Source organism: Drosophila tropicalis, unplaced genomic scaffold (assembly GCF_018151085.1).
Source record: "Drosophila tropicalis isolate 14030-0801.00 unplaced genomic scaffold, ASM1815108v1 contig_1190, whole genome shotgun sequence".
Lineage (NCBI taxonomy): Eukaryota > Metazoa > Arthropoda > Insecta > Diptera > Drosophilidae > Drosophila > Drosophila tropicalis.
The window spans coordinates 1,958,181-1,976,129 of NW_027172561.1; the positions used below are offsets into that span (position 1 = coordinate 1,958,181).

The 17,949-nt window shown below is 35.1% G+C and overlaps 1 protein-coding gene and 1 non-coding gene across 24 annotated transcripts in view; one reads left to right on the plus strand and one right to left on the minus strand.

The window, feature by feature from the left end:
- The first annotated feature begins 1,443 nt into the window (after nucleotides 1–1,443).
- Nucleotides 1,444–17,949, plus strand: part of Mbs (Myosin binding subunit) — a 43,588-nt gene continuing 27,082 nt past the window's right edge. For 6 of the 23 annotated variants that reach the window (XM_068293623.1, XM_068293638.1, XM_068293647.1 and 3 more), the window contains exons 1-8: nucleotides 1,447–1,659; nucleotides 2,317–3,328; nucleotides 15,574–15,686; nucleotides 15,754–16,308; nucleotides 16,406–16,494; nucleotides 17,151–17,378; nucleotides 17,534–17,647; nucleotides 17,713–17,809. In XM_068293623.1, the coding sequence (XP_068149724.1) occupies nucleotides 3,074–3,328; nucleotides 15,574–15,686; nucleotides 15,754–16,308; nucleotides 16,406–16,494; nucleotides 17,151–17,378; nucleotides 17,534–17,647; nucleotides 17,713–17,809 (1,451 nt within the window). In that variant the 5' untranslated portion in view covers nucleotides 1,447–1,659; nucleotides 2,317–3,073. Of the gene's footprint in view, nucleotides 1,660–2,316; nucleotides 3,329–15,573; nucleotides 15,687–15,753; nucleotides 16,309–16,405; nucleotides 16,495–17,150; nucleotides 17,379–17,533; nucleotides 17,648–17,712; nucleotides 17,810–17,949 lie in introns of all 23 variants that reach the window. The other 17 variants (XM_068293614.1, XM_068293631.1, XM_068293697.1 and 14 more) reach the window with 9 other exon arrangements.
- On the minus strand, nucleotides 15,343–15,414 carry TRNAM-CAU (transfer RNA methionine (anticodon CAU)). The gene has a single exon. It is a non-coding gene; the product is annotated as a tRNA-Met (tRNA).

Genomic DNA, 17,949 nt, shown 5'->3' on the forward strand with positions numbered 1-17,949 from the left:
CCAAATTTCGATACAAGCACTATGTTCGATATTTAATCGATATTTGCAAAATACTAGAAATAGCGTCAAAAATTTAATGATAGTTTTTTGCTAAATATTTTATAAATTCGATATTCTGTTGTGTATAAAAATGCGATAAATTAATTTGAAATATGCCTTGCTATATTACTTTCTCTAAATCTGCTTTGATATCAGCTAACAAAAAATATTCATTATATTTCAGTAAATTTGCAATGACGGTTTGGAAAATTGTACATCATGAAACATAAATTAGGAAAAGTTTAATTCAAACCGTTGTTATATTACATATTGGCCACAATGAACCAAAACCATAATTATTTAGGTAATATCCTTTAAACTTGGCGCTCACATAGCACGCTGAACGAAGCTCTTTGATTTTATCGAGAGCGTCTTGTGCTGGTTGGGGTAAATGTTTACTATTACTACTCGGGCCCAAAACGCGCTTAAACTACATAATTTTGGTATCAAACGAAAGAGAAAAATTGCACGAGCACGACCTCAGGTGCGCCTTGGCGATTTATTTCGTAGTTTTTGAGTAATTAACAAAAGAAAATTAATATTTTTAGCGGGACTATAGCTAAAAGTAGCTTTTTCCGGCTAAAAAAAGCTGTTCAATTTTGAGATGGTGTTGCCGAATGCCGAATTTTGGATACTCGAATACGCGGGCTTTTTGAATCTTTTGTTAGCACTATTCTCAACAAACGAAAATATTGTTGAGTTTACAATATTTCTTGATTTTATGGAACAAATATAGTTTAGAATACAATATTCGGCTGCTCTGGCAGCCGAATATTCCTCGACTTTTGAGTTTAGATTAAAATATTTGGCTACCAGGGCAGTCAAACAGCGCGCCAAATAAAAAATAGCGTTTGACAACACTGAAATCTAGCTTTACCCGATTTTTCCACTTTTCAACACTGAAATCTCGAGTAGTAATAGTAAACATTTACCCTGGTTGGGAATGGCATTTGGATATCAATAGCCTCAAAATTGTGCATGTCAAATAATATTTAATATTAAATAATATATTTAGATTTGAGTTTAACAAAATTTTTCAATAAGAACGTCCCTTTTTTTAAAAATATCAATTTAAACAATTGCCTTCTTTCGGGCTCAGAATGTTAATAGAGTGGTTTATGTACTCGCTATTATAAGTCTACAGATTTTATATTGTTAAACACTGGTAGATTAAAAAATAAATCCACAAATATTATTTCAAATTTAGTCAAATCAAGGCGACTTAATTTAATATGGCTAAGCGAAATTCGTAATTGCAAAGCGAATTTAAGAATTGCTAAGCGAATTCGGGCTGCCTAGGCGAATTAACGTGCTGGTGGTTATTGTTGCCAGCAAAAAGAGCGAAATTTGAAAAGAGAGCGCCAAATGAAGCGAAGAGAGAGTCGAATTCGCTGCATTGTTGTTTTTGTTTTCGAGCGAGAAGGTCGTGCTATCGCAGTGTTGACGAGCGGAAATAAATCAGAAAAGAGAAAAAAAAGAAAAGAATTGACAGGGAAAAAGGAAAACCATCGGGAAAATATGCAAAATGAAGTGAATTACTTGTGCATTGCACGCCGCAGTCAAAGCGTTAAGTTTAATGTGCAATAAATCCAACCAAGTTGCGCTTGTGGTCTTAGAGAGGTGCGTTCGCTTTTTTTTTTTTTGTTGTATTTTTTTTTTTTTTTTGGTGTTGAAAAATTTCTACTGCAATCCATTTTTCTCTACGTGCGTAAGTGTTTGTGTGTGCGAGTTGGTGTGCATGTGTGTATGTGTTTTGGACCGTGTGTGTGTGTGCGTTGGTAAAGTGCTGTAAAATGCCTTTACATAATTACGCGCTTTCAGATTAAATGCTTTTCGGTTTTCTTATTTTTGATTTTTAATTCATTCAATGCATAATTATGTAAAGTGTGAAATTGAAGGAAGAAAGAACAAAAATTGTTAAAAGAAAAATACATATATAAAAGCGGCAGCGGCTTTTGCTGCCATCTTTCGTTCTATTTACTCGCGAGTCGCGACGTCAGCGTCGCGGCTGTTGAATTTATGTCAAATTGGTAACACACACATATACGCGCACATTCACATAGGCAACACACACACATATACACTACATATGTATATACGCAGAGCGAGAGCATAAAAGCGAGAAAGAGAGAGAAAAAAAAAAAACAAAGTAAAGCGATATCAACGAAAAAAAAGTACATATTTTCTTTTAGTTTTTGGAAAAGCTAAAGTTTTACTAATCATTAATAAGTGTGTATTGCAATTTTTTTTGTTGTTTTCTTTTTCTGTTTATTGCAGCGTGCAGCAGCAAAACAGCATTTATGTGCTGAAATGTTTTGAAAACGAACGCAAATAAAAAATGTGTAATAAATGCAACAAAATCACAATTGCCGCAAGAGCAAAAGAGAGAGCAACAATTGCCAATGCAACTGTGTGTTGTGCGTGTGAGCGCGAGTGAGAGAGCGTGAGTGAGTAGTAGTAGTTGAGTTGAGTTCATTTTTTGAGATTGTGTGTGTGTGCAGCCAAGTGCAAAAGAAATACGATAAAAAAATACAAAAAAAAAACGAAGAGAAAGAAGAAGCGCCAAGAAGTTGTAGCTGATAAAGCGCACAAAAGCAGAAAGGAATAAAACACACACACACACGTACGCATGCCAAGAATCGAGTGTAAACAGAAGAAAAAAATAATAATTAGCAAAGGAGACAAGCGAAGAAGGAGGAGAGTTTTGTGGAGAATCATCATCATTGACAGGAAAAACAAAACGAAACAAAAAAAAAAAAAACAACAAATCAAAATCGAAAGTGTGAAGCATTTCTCTAAAAAAAGTTTTTAGGAAATACAAAAAAAAAAAAAAAACAAAAACAACAGCAACAACAAAAAAAATACCTATATACAAATAAAACAACAATAAATTCCCAGTTAAAAAAGCCGCAACAATAACAAGAACAACAAATCTCACAAAGATTAGGCGCCACATCTTTGACCCTAGAGGGAGTGAGAGAGGGAATAGGAACAATTAGCAACAACAAGAACAACAACAAAAAACAGCCACAAAATGTCCACACTGGACACACGTAGCAATTCAGCGATGATGAAGCGAGCCGAGCAGCTAAAACGCTGGGAAGAATCGGACACAAATCGAGCGGCTCCCTCACCACGTCATGAACATGGGCGCAGGATCAAATTCAGCTCCGGTTGCGTCTTTTTGGCCGCCTGCCTATCCAGCGATAAGGATGAGGTGATTCAATTGCTTGAGCAAGGCGCCGATATTAATACAGCTAATGTGGATGGCCTTACGGCATTACATCAGGTGAGTTCTTATCTCTTCGACTCAACCAACCCACTACCCACCCACTTACTCCCTTTGTGGATTACGCCTTTTGATTAACTTACGTCAGATTCTGTACGGGTAAGGGAATTGTAAGCAGGGTCGAGGACGAGGGGGTTAACAAAGGCATGGCTGCAATTTCAAAACTTTTGCCGCGAATTCTCATTGAAAACACACTCATTTCTCTCATGCTCTCTCTTTCTTTCACGCACTCTTTGCTGCACAGTGAGTCAGATGTTGTTGAAAGTTTGGGAATTTTAAGAAGATTCAGATTTGTCTTTACATATTCATAATAAAACTGATATCATTTTTATCGTCGAAGACAAAAATGTAAACCCTTTTTCACCCTAAATTTACATGATTGATCCTTTTCACTGCTCGAGAGTTCACTGTTTTCTAGAGCTTCAGTGCACGACATGAAATTAAGCTGGCTGAAATCAGTGCCGAATCCGTTGGGGAGGAAACTTCGTCTTTCATTAAAAGCAATTTTACTTGGGTGATTTATTTGATTACTGTGTTGGCAAATTAGTTCTAATTCCATGAGAGTGAAAACATTGGTTTTCGTGTTGTTTAATATATTTTTTTACTTTCATAGCAACATTATTAAATTGATTATATTGTGCTGGTCATTGGGCTTTCTTATAACCCATTTGGTAAATGTTTACTATTACTACTCGAGATTTCAGTGTTGAAAAGTGGAAAAATCGGGTAAAGCTAGATTTCAGTGTTGTCAAACGCTATTTTTTATTTGGCGCGCTGTTTGACTGCCCTGGTAGCCAAATATTTTAATCTAAACTCAAAAGTCGAGGAATATTCGGCTGCTCTGGCAGCCGAATATTGTATTCTAAACTATATTTGTTCTATAAAATCAAGAAATATTGTAAACTCAACAATATTTTCGTTTGTTGAGAATAGTGCGAACAAAAGATTCAAAAAAGCCCGCGTATTCGAGTATCCTAAATTCGGCATTTGGCAACACCATCTCAAAATTGAACAGCTTTTTTTAGCCGGAAAAAGCTACTTTTAGCTATAGTCCCGCTAAAAATATTAATTTTCTTTTGTTAATTACTCAAAAACTACGAAATAAATCGCCAAGGCGCACCTGAGGTCGTGCTCGTGCAATTTTTCTCTTTCGTTTGATACCAAAATTATGTAGTTTAAGCGCGTTTTGGGCCCGAGTAGTAATAGTAAACATTTACCGATAATTCGAATGCTTTTAAAAAAGTAATGCGACCCACATTTAAATTCACTCACTCCATGTTCTTTTTATCCAGTGTGCATGCATTATAAATTAATAAATGATCCCGATCGTTCCGATTCTAAGGCATGTTATTTTCGGCTCTCAAAAATGGCAATCAGATTGGAGTGTGATGGGTGAATAGGTGGTTTTCTATTGTGGAAATCATTTGCAATCGATCTCAACCCACTGTTCCAATGCGTAACTCTTTAGTTCCCATGTTGTTGGTGCTGTTGTTGCTGTTGTTCTTGTTTCTTGTGCTCTCTTCCTCTCCCTCCATTTGTCTTGATTCGTTCCCTTCTGCGGTTTCATCACCGCAACAACAACTAAAACATTAACAAATAGAAAGAGTGAGAAAGAGAGAGACAGGAGAGAGAGAGAAAACAAATCTAATTTCTAATGCAAACCGACGATTTACAAGTCAAACAGTCGAACAGCGAAAAACGGCGGCGCATACATTAAATAAGAAAAATACAAAAAATTTTCTATTTTTAAATGCCAAGAAAAATATACAATACACAGACTTTAACACACACGCACACACACACGCCCAGTCTGTGTGTATGCGAGAAAAAAGATTTTCGCAAAATCATTTTCATTTTTCTTTATTTGTTCTCTTGAATTTTTTTTTTTACTGTTTGTTTTTCTGCTTTTGCCTTCGCGTGAAAATACTAAAATCTTTGGCATTATAAAATCAAAAAAAAAACCTAAAAAAATTGCAAACCCCTTTGATATTTGATGAGATATCAAATAAAAAGTTTAAAAAATAATGCAAAAGTTCAGGGCAGATTTTTCTATCTCAAACGTTTAAAAACCTTCATCATTAAGGTGGAAAAACTTTTTATTCATTGGAAAATAGATTTGTGAATTTTGTTGTTGTATTTGCAATTTGTTTATGAAACACGTGCTCAAAACTAATGTGCATATATTGGCGAGCGCCAATTTCTTAATTTGAATTGAAATTGTTACTTTTATTGTAATATAGAAGGTGTTTAATAATCTGAATAAAACACTGAAAACAGTTTAAATTCTAAGCAGCCTATCAAACAACAGATATAAGATAACAGATATAAGCCCCTCGCTAAGTATTCTCGAAATCTGGAAACACTACGGACCACAATTGGTATAAGTAGAACTTTACTATTTTAACAAAACATTTAAAGATAAAATTTTGACATTTCAGGTAGAAACTTCTTTTAGGTATTGAAGCAACAAAAAGTTTTTAATTCGGTTAGAGTTAATTTTTCTTTTATTCTAGTACGCATACATATTGCGTTTACTGTTTGCTCTTTGAAATTCTTGATAATTGATTTTAATTATGCTATGTTATTGTCTCTCGCCGGTTAAAAGTCGAGTAGATTTTCACTATTTAACCGAGGCGCACTTGTTAACCAGATGCTAATTTGTTGAATAATGTGAGAGTGCGACAAAGACAGAGAGACAGAGAGTGAGATGGAGAGAGACAAAGAAAGTATAAAATAGAGGTGAGGGGCACACCATGGGTGTGGGTGGGACACCATGGGGAAGGCGGTGGAGATAGACTGTAATTATAACAATAATAACAATGGGGGGAACTGGGCAAAAAGTTTTGAATTACCTGGCACATATTGTTGTATGCTGCTGCGGTGTAACCCACGACGATGATGATGATGATGGTCGGTCGGTTGGTCGGTCGGTTTGGCGGTCGATCGGTCTATTACTGCCTGCGGCTGTTTGTTGTTGTTAAACCACAAACCTGAATTTGATTGCATTTATTATATTAATTAACTCATCGTTGGCATTTACTACAATTTTTTTCTACTTTGCAAATCAATTCACCAGAGCAAACAACTGAACCGACAAAACGCCCGCACTTGTTATACCCTTACCAAAAAATTCAACTGCGAAAAGGGTTGCTTGAATTAATAAAAAAAATGTTTGCTAAGATGAAATACATTTCACGAGTTTTGCTTCAAAAGGTATCGAGCCCCCATTTAAGCCAAGGGTAGAGCAGAAGTAGACGGGTAAAAGGGAAAGAAAAAACTGTGATCTGGTAAATTGAGAGGTAAATTGCTTCGGACCCTATGGTTAGAAATCCAAGTCCTCTCAATTGCCTTCAAGTTTAATCTATGTATAAGAATCCAGTTTTTATTTTGTTAAATTTACAAACCAAATACCTCGTACGGGTTCTTGAACGTAAATATAAAATTGATAACAAACAAATATCTGTGAAAGTTGTATTAAAACAACTTCGAAGGTCTCCAGAGATCCATATATGTATGTATATATATTCTAGATCAGTCACAAACAGGGGGAGGGAATGAGAGGATTTCCCCCCTCTTACCTCCTAAACCACAAGTTATCGAGAGTTAAGACCGATTTTTAATAATCTTCTAATCTCTAAAAATATTGATTTTAGCCGTAAGGTGAAATTTCTTCCGCCCATAATTGCAAAATATTGATAGCCAAGACCGATTTCCCCACTAAAAATATCGATTTGAGCCCAAAAAATTAATCTAAAATAGATTTCGCAAAAGAAAGTTCTTTGGGGAAAATAATGAGAAGGATTAACCGATTGGAGAAGAGTATATAAATATCGTGGCGATAAAGTTTTGCTTCCGGTATTATGTGTGTGTTTTCCAATGCTTTCTTTTTAAACACACACATGGGAAAACAAAAACAAACATGCCGAAACAATTTTCACTCGTATTGCCAGTGTGTGCGTGTGTGCGTTTGCCTTTCATTCATAAAGACAAACACAAAACTAGCAAACCAACAACAAGCCAAGAGGAGCCATTATACCTGCATGCCATTTTCAATGGCAAGTGTAGAAGGAAGTCGAAGGTGTTTAAGAGGAGGCGGAGGCGGAGATGGGGGCGTGGATCCATGCCGACTTTGAATTTCTTTTGGCCTGCAAAAACAAATTTTGTCCGTTGACATTAAACGAAAAAAAAAATCACTCTGTGTGACTAAATTTGAGGCCTCCAACTGGGACGAGAAAAAGCAAAGAAATAGCCATAAAAAATTACATATATGTACATATGTATATGTTTGTATAAATTTATATGCACAATTATTATATAGAGAGTTTTCTTCTTAGTTCAAGGATAATGCATGGTCATCGCATAATTTGAAGATCAGAATTTGTGTATATGGTTTATATATGTATGTATATAAATTCGGGCTATATTTAAACACATTCCACCAAATTCATATTTACGTGGGCCACCGTGGAGAGGCATTCAGATGTGAACAATAATTAGTGCCTATATATAATATATGTATATACATACATATATTTATTTCCATCAAATAGATTCCAAATCAAATTTGTAAGTTCTTCAAATATTTTATAAAAATGTTGCATTAATTAGTTTGAAGGTCAAAGGTTCAGTTCAGTTTAATTAATAGAAAACACAGGAAATTTATGGCTCTGTAATTTTGCTCTTGGGTATCAAAATTTAGGTTTAAATATAGTTTTAAAAAAAAATGTGTCTCACAAGGTAGCCTCCTTCTTTATCTAGTTTAAAATATTACTTAAATCTCTATTTGAAGCTTTACCCAATTTCTACATTGGGAGAGCACTTGAAACGAGAGGGGCAAAAAAAGGGAGGAACAATTTAAAGAAAAGAAGAACGCATGTAAAAGTATTTTTAGTGAAAGAAATAATACTTGGCAATATTTATATAAATTTGATTGTTTTTGCCGTTTCTTGAAAGTCTGTTGCCCAAATGACTCGGCGTACTTTTTAACCTTGGCCCAAAATCAGTTGTGAGGAAGATGATATTATCCTCCGATGCAACAAGTTTATAGATCTCTTCAATATACAATCATTTTGCATTTATTTTCGGCCTTAAATGTAATTGATTTGTAAAATTTATTGCATTTGATTTTGTCGTTTATCTGTCAATTAGTTGTTTTTTCTTGAATACGAGATGCATAAATTAGCTAATTATTTTGTCAAGTTGTTTGTTTCGAATGCATATAATTATTGATAATAATCGTGCACTAGAAATTGAAAATTGTTGACCAAAATGGAAGTGTGTGTGTGTGCGTGTGTGTTGGAGTCGTCCTGGCTTGACCCCTCAATGCGTGAACATAAACGAAAAGTAAAAATATTTGCTTGTTTGATTGGTCGCTTGGTCAGTGGCTATGACTTGGCTAACGTGTTTTTTATTTTGACGTATTTTCTAACCTTGGCCCGGTTCTTGATGGACTGACTGACGCACTGTCGGTTGACTGAATGACGGATCGACCGACACATCGTACAGCTGTTTTAAACGCACTGAGGAAGAGAGACAGACAGACAGAGAATGAGAGAGAGAGAGCCGCTAGCAACAAATACAGATACAAATCAAACATCCTCAAGAATTCACAGCGCGTGTTTCTTTATGTGTATATATATTTATTTTTTGGTTGTATATAAATGGATGCTGGCTGGCTGGCTGGCTACACTTGATTTGATTTATTTCTCGTTTGCTGTTTTACACCCAAAATAACAAACGATGCTTGAACACAAAATCTTGCGAATGATCAAAATGAAAATCATTCTCCTATATACAATTTGATGTCTGCAATGTGCGATTTATTCTCTCTCTGTATGTGTGTGTGCATTGCATAATACCATTTCAAGCAAATCACATCAACAACAACAACTTTAAAATTTATACATATATGCCATTAAATATGTTTCATTTTTACAGCCGTAGGCCTCTCTCCTTCTTCTTCTCAAATCTCGGCCAACAACATCTACTCCAACTTTTTTGCTATTAAACAGAAGCAACAAGTCAGTCTACTGCTGCCAACATCTATGACGACATAGGCCCAGAAATAGCCACCTTCCATTCATTCACTCACTCTGTCTCTGTCTGGTATTATTTGGAAAATGTTCTATACTAAATTTTCCAGATCGCATAAAATTTTTCGCATAATTTACATTCTCTAATCTTGCTAGAGCATATACATATGGATATGTATGTATGTAGGGAGATATTTTTGCCCAGTCATGATAAGTATCTTTGATGCTGGCGATGATCATAATGATGATCTGGTAAATATTTTTCACACCCTGCTTTTTTTTACACAAGAGAAAACGTATTGGGAGAATTTCAGAATTGTGTGGACTGAAATGATTCAGCTGACTAGTGGCCTTTTTAATACCCTCTGATCTCTAGGGAAGGATATACAGTGGCGATAATAACAATAGCACCACTTTATTTACACACTTACATACTTTTCAATGTAAAAGTATTTTCGAAGACACTTCAAATAAAGAGGAAAACGGTAAAAATTAACTCGATTATAAGAATTTATTTAGTTCCTTCAACAATATAATTGAAAACTCATTAATTAATTCAAAGGAGTACATACAATTTGAATAGAATTCGGCCTAGCAAGATTTTGGATATATCTTACCTCTCATAACTCTCATTTGGAAATAAAATTATACTGTGTATACTCAAGTTTTGAAATCTAAGTATCGATTCTTATGAAAACTTTTTAGCCAAAGCCGTTTGAATCCAGATCAAAAACATTTTTCATATTGGCCTACCTTACCATTGAAATGTACAGCCAATACCAAATTGGTGGAACATTATGTTATCGTATATAGACCTAGAATGTGACCTTCGTTTAAACATTAAATATGATGTTGAGTTTACCACCAAAAATAGGGCCAGATCGTTTTTTGCCAATCCAGGTTGTTGTAATGTACTGGTTAGAAGTATTTTCCTTAGAACTAATAGAAAAATTGTTTGGATTTTGGAAGAACTGTTGCCTGTTTTTGGGTTAACCTGATCAAACAAACGTTTGGTTGGTTACTTGATAGGATTCCATGTTTGCATCCTGTACATCAACAAAACCAAAGCAATCGAATATTAATTTACTTGGACTAGATCTTAAATACTTTAAAATTCAATTTAGTAAAACTCAAGTTTCAATTCTTCAATTAAAATCTCAGATATATATTTTGTTACATATATCTTTTATTTTCAAATTATACTGCTATTTTTTGAAGCTGGTTTTGTACCAATATACAGATATGTTTTCTATCAATAATTAACCCTGGATTAACTGCACAATTGGATACTTTTTTATACCCTTGCAAAAAGGGTATATTAATTTTGGTCAGAAGTGTGCAGCGCATAGAAGAAAGCATTTTCGACCATATAAAGTATATATATTCTTGATCAGCACGACGAGACGAGTTAAAATAGCCATGCCTGTCCATCTGTCCGTCTGGATCAACGCAAACTCTTTCTAGACCGTTAGGGCTACAGAGCTTGCATGTAGACTTGTATATACTGCATAGTTTGTATATCTCGGATTCAGCCGGATCGGACCACTATATCATATAGCTTCCATACAAACGGCAAAGTCACTTTTTTCATAACTTCGTCTATTTCCTGAGCTATATGTAAGGAAAGATTAACAAAATAAACTTGCAAGGGGATACAAACTTCGTCGCGGTCGAAGTTAACCCCGTCCCTCTGGTTTTTTTTACATTTAATAATACTTTCTTTATGAATAATTTAATCTAGAACAAAATTTGGCGATACATAAATAGCAATCTTGGTTATAATTATTTAGATTAATTATTAAAGCTAAATTTTAGGGTTTTATAGTGTATTTGTGTATTTACATAAGTAAAGTATAATTATTATAAATGTTTATTGAAAATGTGTAATTATTTGTGGATCTGAGCGTTTATAATACAGGATATGAATTGAAAATAATATTTCCTCGAATAACAGGGACGGGCATACAGACCTGAGTCACAGAACTTCACAAATCTACATACATATGTGTGGATATATTCACAAGAAGTCTTCCGAATTCTACACATAGACTAGATTTTGTTGTATTTAAAAATATGACAGAGTGTCCATTGCGGTAATTTCATTTAATTTGGTTTAGTTCAATAATGATTATTACAATTTAGTGGGGTTCGACTGTATTTTCCCTTTCCTATTATATTTCGTTTTATTCTTGGCAACTAAATGTTTTTTTCTGTGTTAGAGCCCCAATGACCGGCGGTCCACTTTCATTTCAAAATGTATGATTTTTAGAACAAAATATGAAGGCTTGCAATATATCAGATATATATGTTTGTATGTATATATATATATGTATATTTTGTTGTTGATGGGTCGGCTCATGTGGCGCAGCAAGCGAAGCAACCTCCAATGAACAAGTGAGCGAACAGCAACAAATGCCTTAAACGCACACGCAGAACGCACAGAACGCGTGTGTATGTATGTATATGTATATACATGTACTAGATATATCATATGGTTTATGTAGAATCTCTTTTTAGTCTGTGTGATGCCAAAATTTTAATTTGAAAGTTTATGGAACTCAAGCGGTTAGGCAATTTAGCCATTGAATATTTCCAAATCCAAATCCCATTATGGCGGCAATCAAATTAAAATAATATTTATATATATATGTACATATATGCATAAGACCCAAATACAACCGTAAGTCGGTGGAACAATGAGCCATTTTATTTAGTACATTACTTTTGTTTTGAAAATTAGTTCTTAGAATCGAAACTAACAAAGTATAAGCATACATTTGTATAAATACCCCTAACTCCCGTTGATTTATTTTGAAATATGTACTAATAATAATATGTGGATTTTGAATTGATTCATTGATTGATTAAGTTGGGCTAGATGCCTTCTACAAAATCTATGGAATTATATGAAATATGTTGCGTTTCATGATTTTTTAACTCTAATACATAATGTAAATGTTTTTGATGGTCCATCAAAGACATTTCGCAATATCGCTGATTAAAATTGGATACAAATTAAAGCACTGTGTGTATTGTTAAAAACATAATAAACAATGTGTGGAAGCACTATAATATTTTGTCTTCCATCTCTTTCATTCTTTAGATACTTCCGTAAGCTGACAGCACACATAGTTTTTCCTTCAAGCTAATGAGTTAGCCATGTTTAAAAATGTTACTAAAATATAAACTAGAACTAAATTTAGTTGCAGTAGCAACTTTTAAGTTTAACACAAACCTTGATCGACTAAATATTATTCTCTGCTTAGTTTTGTATATGTATGTAAAATCTGCCCTGACTTGAACAATGATTAAGTTCGATGAAAAACATATAAAACATGGCATTAGCAAAAGTACATTTAAAAAGCAAAGCCGCAGAAGGGTTCATCGACTTATAAAATTTGATCTAAACAAGTCTATTGCTAAATGATGTTTCCCTAAAATATATCATGCCAGACATTTAAAAGTGTTGTAATTGACATGAATAGCCTTACAGTGAAAGTGTTCAATATAATGGTCCATTGAAATATTTAAAGGATAATAACATGTATGACATGGCTAATTCTATAGCCTACTTCAGGGATCGCCATATGAATTTGATTCTGACGGACGAGAGGAAAAGGGGCTGGTGAGAAATATTTAGTTTATGGATTATATGAATGAACACAATGAAAAGAAGGATTGGTGTTGAGTGTGGAAGAGCTACGCTAAGCTTTGCGGGCGGCTTTTGCTGTCTCAACAACTTTTACATTGCATACTGCGCGTATACGTAATGCGGAGGTGAATAACATTTTCAGTTGGGAAAAATGCCGCTTAGTGGGCTTTTGGCTGGCTGACTGGCGCTCTCTCAATGGCGTGCCAAAAAAACAAAAGGCTAAACTTAGCATGCAAATGTGCTGTGCCTCTGGCCAAGAAAATTCGCTTTCAATGATGCAAATGGAAATAGCTCAGAATTTGTTGCTCTGTGACATTAAGAGATGCCAATTCTCTATGATTAGAAGAATCTTTAGACCCTCAGACAACTACAACTAAACAGAAGATTTGTCAAATTTTGCATGCCAATGTCTTTCATTTGATGATTGGTGATGGTGATGATTATGATGATGATCATCATGATGAGGATGTGATGGCTGTTGGTGGTTTGCTGCGTGGGTGGGCATCACTTTATACCCTTGGTTGTGATCGTTTGGTCGGTTGGTTGGTCAGTTTATCAAAATTGTTCATAATTAATTAATTGGCTGAGTTCCAGATTTACAAATTGTTCAGCCATTTGTTCTGTTTCGTTCATTTTGGTCTCTTTTTTTGATTCTTTTATTCGGTTTTTTGTTTTATGCGTTTTTACTGCGAAATGAAAATTGCTTTTAGATTCATTTGTGTGTGTGAGTTTGGTTTTTGAAAAAGCAACAAATGAAGTAAATTAACATATGGTGGGGCAAGCAACAAATACAATAACGAAAATCGGTCATTTGATTTTTAATGCCTCCAACGTGCTCTTATCATGGCTATATAAAAGGCGGCCACGACGAAGCAAATGTGTATGAGGAGGTGAAAGGGAAGGAGGAGGAGGAACAGAAGACGGAGGAGTAGGACCAGTCGACGACGACAACGACAACGATGATTGGAATAGTAGAGTTGGAGCGAGCTTGCTTTTGTTATGTTTCTTTTCTGTTTTTGCAAAAGAATGCTTATCGGCATTTCAACTACTAGTTGTTGTTGTTGTACGCTATTGTTATTGGGTTGGGTTCATTTTGGTTAGATAGCGGTACGCGAAAAAGAAGCGCCCTGCCTCAGCCACTGTAGACCGACCGACCGACAGAAGACTGTTCCTCCGCCCGCCATTCCGCTTGTTCGCCGGCGATGATATCATCGTTTTGGGATTTGTTTGGTGTTGGTGTGCTCGCTGGCTGGCCAGACGGACGAATGTGTCTTCAATTCAACGGAAATCCGCATAAACAACATGCCCATGCTGGAGTCACTCTCTCTCTGTCTCTCTCTCTCTCTCTCTCTCTACCTATACTATGAGAGTGTGTCTAGTACATATATATATTGTAGATATACATATGTATATATGTTTATTTTAACATTTTAGCAAGATAAACAAATTTGAGTTGTGCAAAGCTATTAAAATACATTTTCTTGGTTCTTATACAAAAAGCAAAAAATACAAAAAGAACTCTTATAAAAGCTGATGCAATTGATTACTCAATGTTAAAAGGATTAGTCGAAGATTGATCGGTCCGTATATAGAGAAATATTTCATGCAGATAGAACCACAGGATGATTGTGCTTCCGTCTCATATTTGTTTAAATATTTCGTTTACAAAAATTCGAATTCTTCTAAAATATAGAAAACGAAAAATCAGAACTAATTGATTCTGCCCAATTACTTTAAAATCTGATGACTATATCATTGGAATAATTGACCCAAAAAACTATTTTGGGCAGCAAAAACATTTTACAATCTCTAATACATTTGTTTTAAATCGGTTATGACTCTTGCAAGGGTATACAAACTTCGGCCAGGCTGAAACCAGTTTGTGGGGAGAATTTGTAATGAAAAAAGAAGATAAAACTGAATTAAAATATAAATATTTAAATTTTTCAAAAATAAGATTTAAGAAAACATTTGTTTAAACATGCCAAGCTTTATTAATTTTTAATTTTTCTCACTCAATTTTGTAGAGGATAATTTTGTTAAATCTTGTAATTTAATGAAAGGATTCAAATTTTCTATTTGTGGCTAATATTGTGCTCAAATGAATGAAGAATAATATAAAAATATAGGGAAGGTGTAAAGTCAAGAAAATTTGCAATTACTTTTTATTTCACTGACTAAAAGGCAAACAATGTGAAAATGTAAAATTTGCTTTGAGTCTTTAAAAATAAAAAAAATTAAAACAGCAGAGCAAGGTTTAAAAAATGAAAAACAATGTATAGAAAAACAAAATAAAAATATATAGTTATAAAAAAAAAAAGATTTCCACATAGCAGAGCAAGGTTTCGATCCTCGGACCTCTGGGTTATGGGCCCAGCACGCTTCCACTGCGCCACTCTGCTTGTCGGGTGCTCTGCATGCCAAATGACGGTTTGTCGTTAACAATTAGCACTGAGAAAGAGAGCAAACAGATTCGACACTCCCCGATATCGATTCGATATGATTATATGTAGATTAGATGCATATATTATTTTATGCTAACGGTTTTTGTTGTTTTGCAGGCCTGTATCGACGATAATCTGGATATGGTTGAGTTTTTGGTGGAGCATGGTGCCGATATTAATCGTCAGGATAATGAGGGCTGGACGCCCTTACATGCCACTGCTTCCTGTGGGTAAGTAAATGGAAAAAACTTTGAATTTCCACTTGGTTTTTCTCAAAGTTGGCAATTTTTCTTTTAGCTTTGTGAGCATAGCACGTTATCTGGTGGAGAATGGAGCCGAAGTTGCCGCTGTAAATAGCGATGGCGATTTGGCTTTGGATCTGGCCATTGATGTGCAGCATTTGGGGATGATTGATTACATGGAGAAAGTGGTGCAGGAGCTAAATATTGATGTGGAGCAGGCACGCAAAGCCGAAGAGCTGGCCATGTTGAGTGATGCCAAGAAATGGTTACGCAGCGATGCAGCCGAAGTGGATAGGCCGCATCCAAAGACTGGTGCAACACCGTTGCATGTGGCCGCTGCCAAGGGCTATAAGAATGTGCTAAGCCTTTTGCTTGCCGGCCGTGGTAATGTCGATCGTCAGGATAATGATGGCTGGACGCCGCTGCATGCGGCCGCGCATTGGGGTCAAAAGGAGACAGCCGAGATGTTGGTTGAATCTCTGGCGGATATGGATATACGCAATTATGCCGGACAATCGTGCATTGATGTGGCTGATCGTAAAATGGTTAAATTCCTGGAAGAATTGCGTGCCAATAAGCGCAATAAACGGCGTCCATCTAGTCAAATCAGGTAAGTTGAATCAAATTGGAAAAGCCTCTTTGGATTGTTAATTAATTATTTCCCTCTCTCTCTCTTTCTCTCTCTCCTGTTCCCATTTTTTTTTTAGCAGAATCTCAGATGCAATTGAAAATCATGTGGATAAGACACCCACGAAAATGGTGCGCGTCGAAGTGAGAACTGATGCCACAAAAGATGGTGTGTATTTTGGTCATAACACTTTTTTCCACTTTCCCGACTTTTTACTTTATCCCATTTATCGAGCACAAACACACACACACACAGATAAATGACGATGCACTTGCATTTTGCACATATATTCGTTTGATACATATATATAAAAGTATTTTTTATTTACAAATTGACAAACAAACACTCAAACATTGTGGTTTGTGTTTTTGTCCTGTTCCTGTATACCTTCCTACGCTTCTTTCTTTCTCTCTGTGTCTCTATCTCGTATTCATTCTCTTAGGTTCTCATGGGCGTTGATTTGTTTGTGTGTGTGTTTTATTATGTTTCGTGTCTTGTTTTTCTATTTTTTTTTTTCGTTTCCTTCCTTTTCTTGAAGCATTTACACACGTGAAAGCATTTGCCACTGCAGTCTTTTTGTTGTGTCAAACTCATCACTTTTTGTCAAAAGCACCAAAAGAAAATCAAATCAAATCATACATTCAAAAAATTGCATCATCAAAAGATCATCATAAATAGATAGATTCTTAATAGATAGATTTCAGTTTTATTCCTGCGTCCATATCTCTCGTTGTCTTTCTATCTCTCTCTCTCTCCATCTCTTTCTCTATTTGTGTCTTGTCTTTGATTGTATTTACTCTCATGCACACACGCACACACTGCAGCTGCAAGTAGCTCATATTGCTCGAGCAATGAAGCTAATGACATTGTGAAGCCAAGTGCCAATCCCCAAGATGATGATGATGATGATGAAAATATTGCTAGTAAACCGCCAGACATTGATGTGGATAATGTTGTAAATGATGATGATGTTGATGAGGAAAGTGAAACAGAAGAGCTTAGCGATTCTACAGAAAGCTCACATACAACAAGTCTATCAGATGAGAGCGAAGGTAGTCGGCATTTGTTTTGCGTTGATTCTCCCCTTTATATCTTCTTCTATGTGCCTAAGCCCAAAAAAAAAAAAAAAAAAAATACTCACTCCTTTTTGTTATATATATAATACTATAAATATGATTTCTAACAATTATAATATGGCCATTTACAGCCGAAAATGTTAAGCCCAATCAGCAAATACATGCCGCCGAACATCCTGTCGAGGACGAAGCCCCCTGGCGACGTAAAATGCCACGTACACCCAACGATAGTCCCACTAAAAATCGTATGTTTTTGCATAATAATATCTAATTTGTATACAATCATTAAATCTTGTTTTTTGTTCTATAGAAGTTCCTGATAAAGAGCTTAGCAGCAACAAGAGTGTCAACGAGAGCGCCAACGATGTTATATTGCGACGTACGCAAAGTTTTGAGAATGATCAAAAGTAAGTTTCGAAAACAACAAACAACATATATGAAAAAGAAATGACAAAATGCGTGCCCCATTTACCCCTCAACTCATAAATATATATATATGCCATCTAGAATATGTATGCAAATAACATACATATATATATTCTAGATT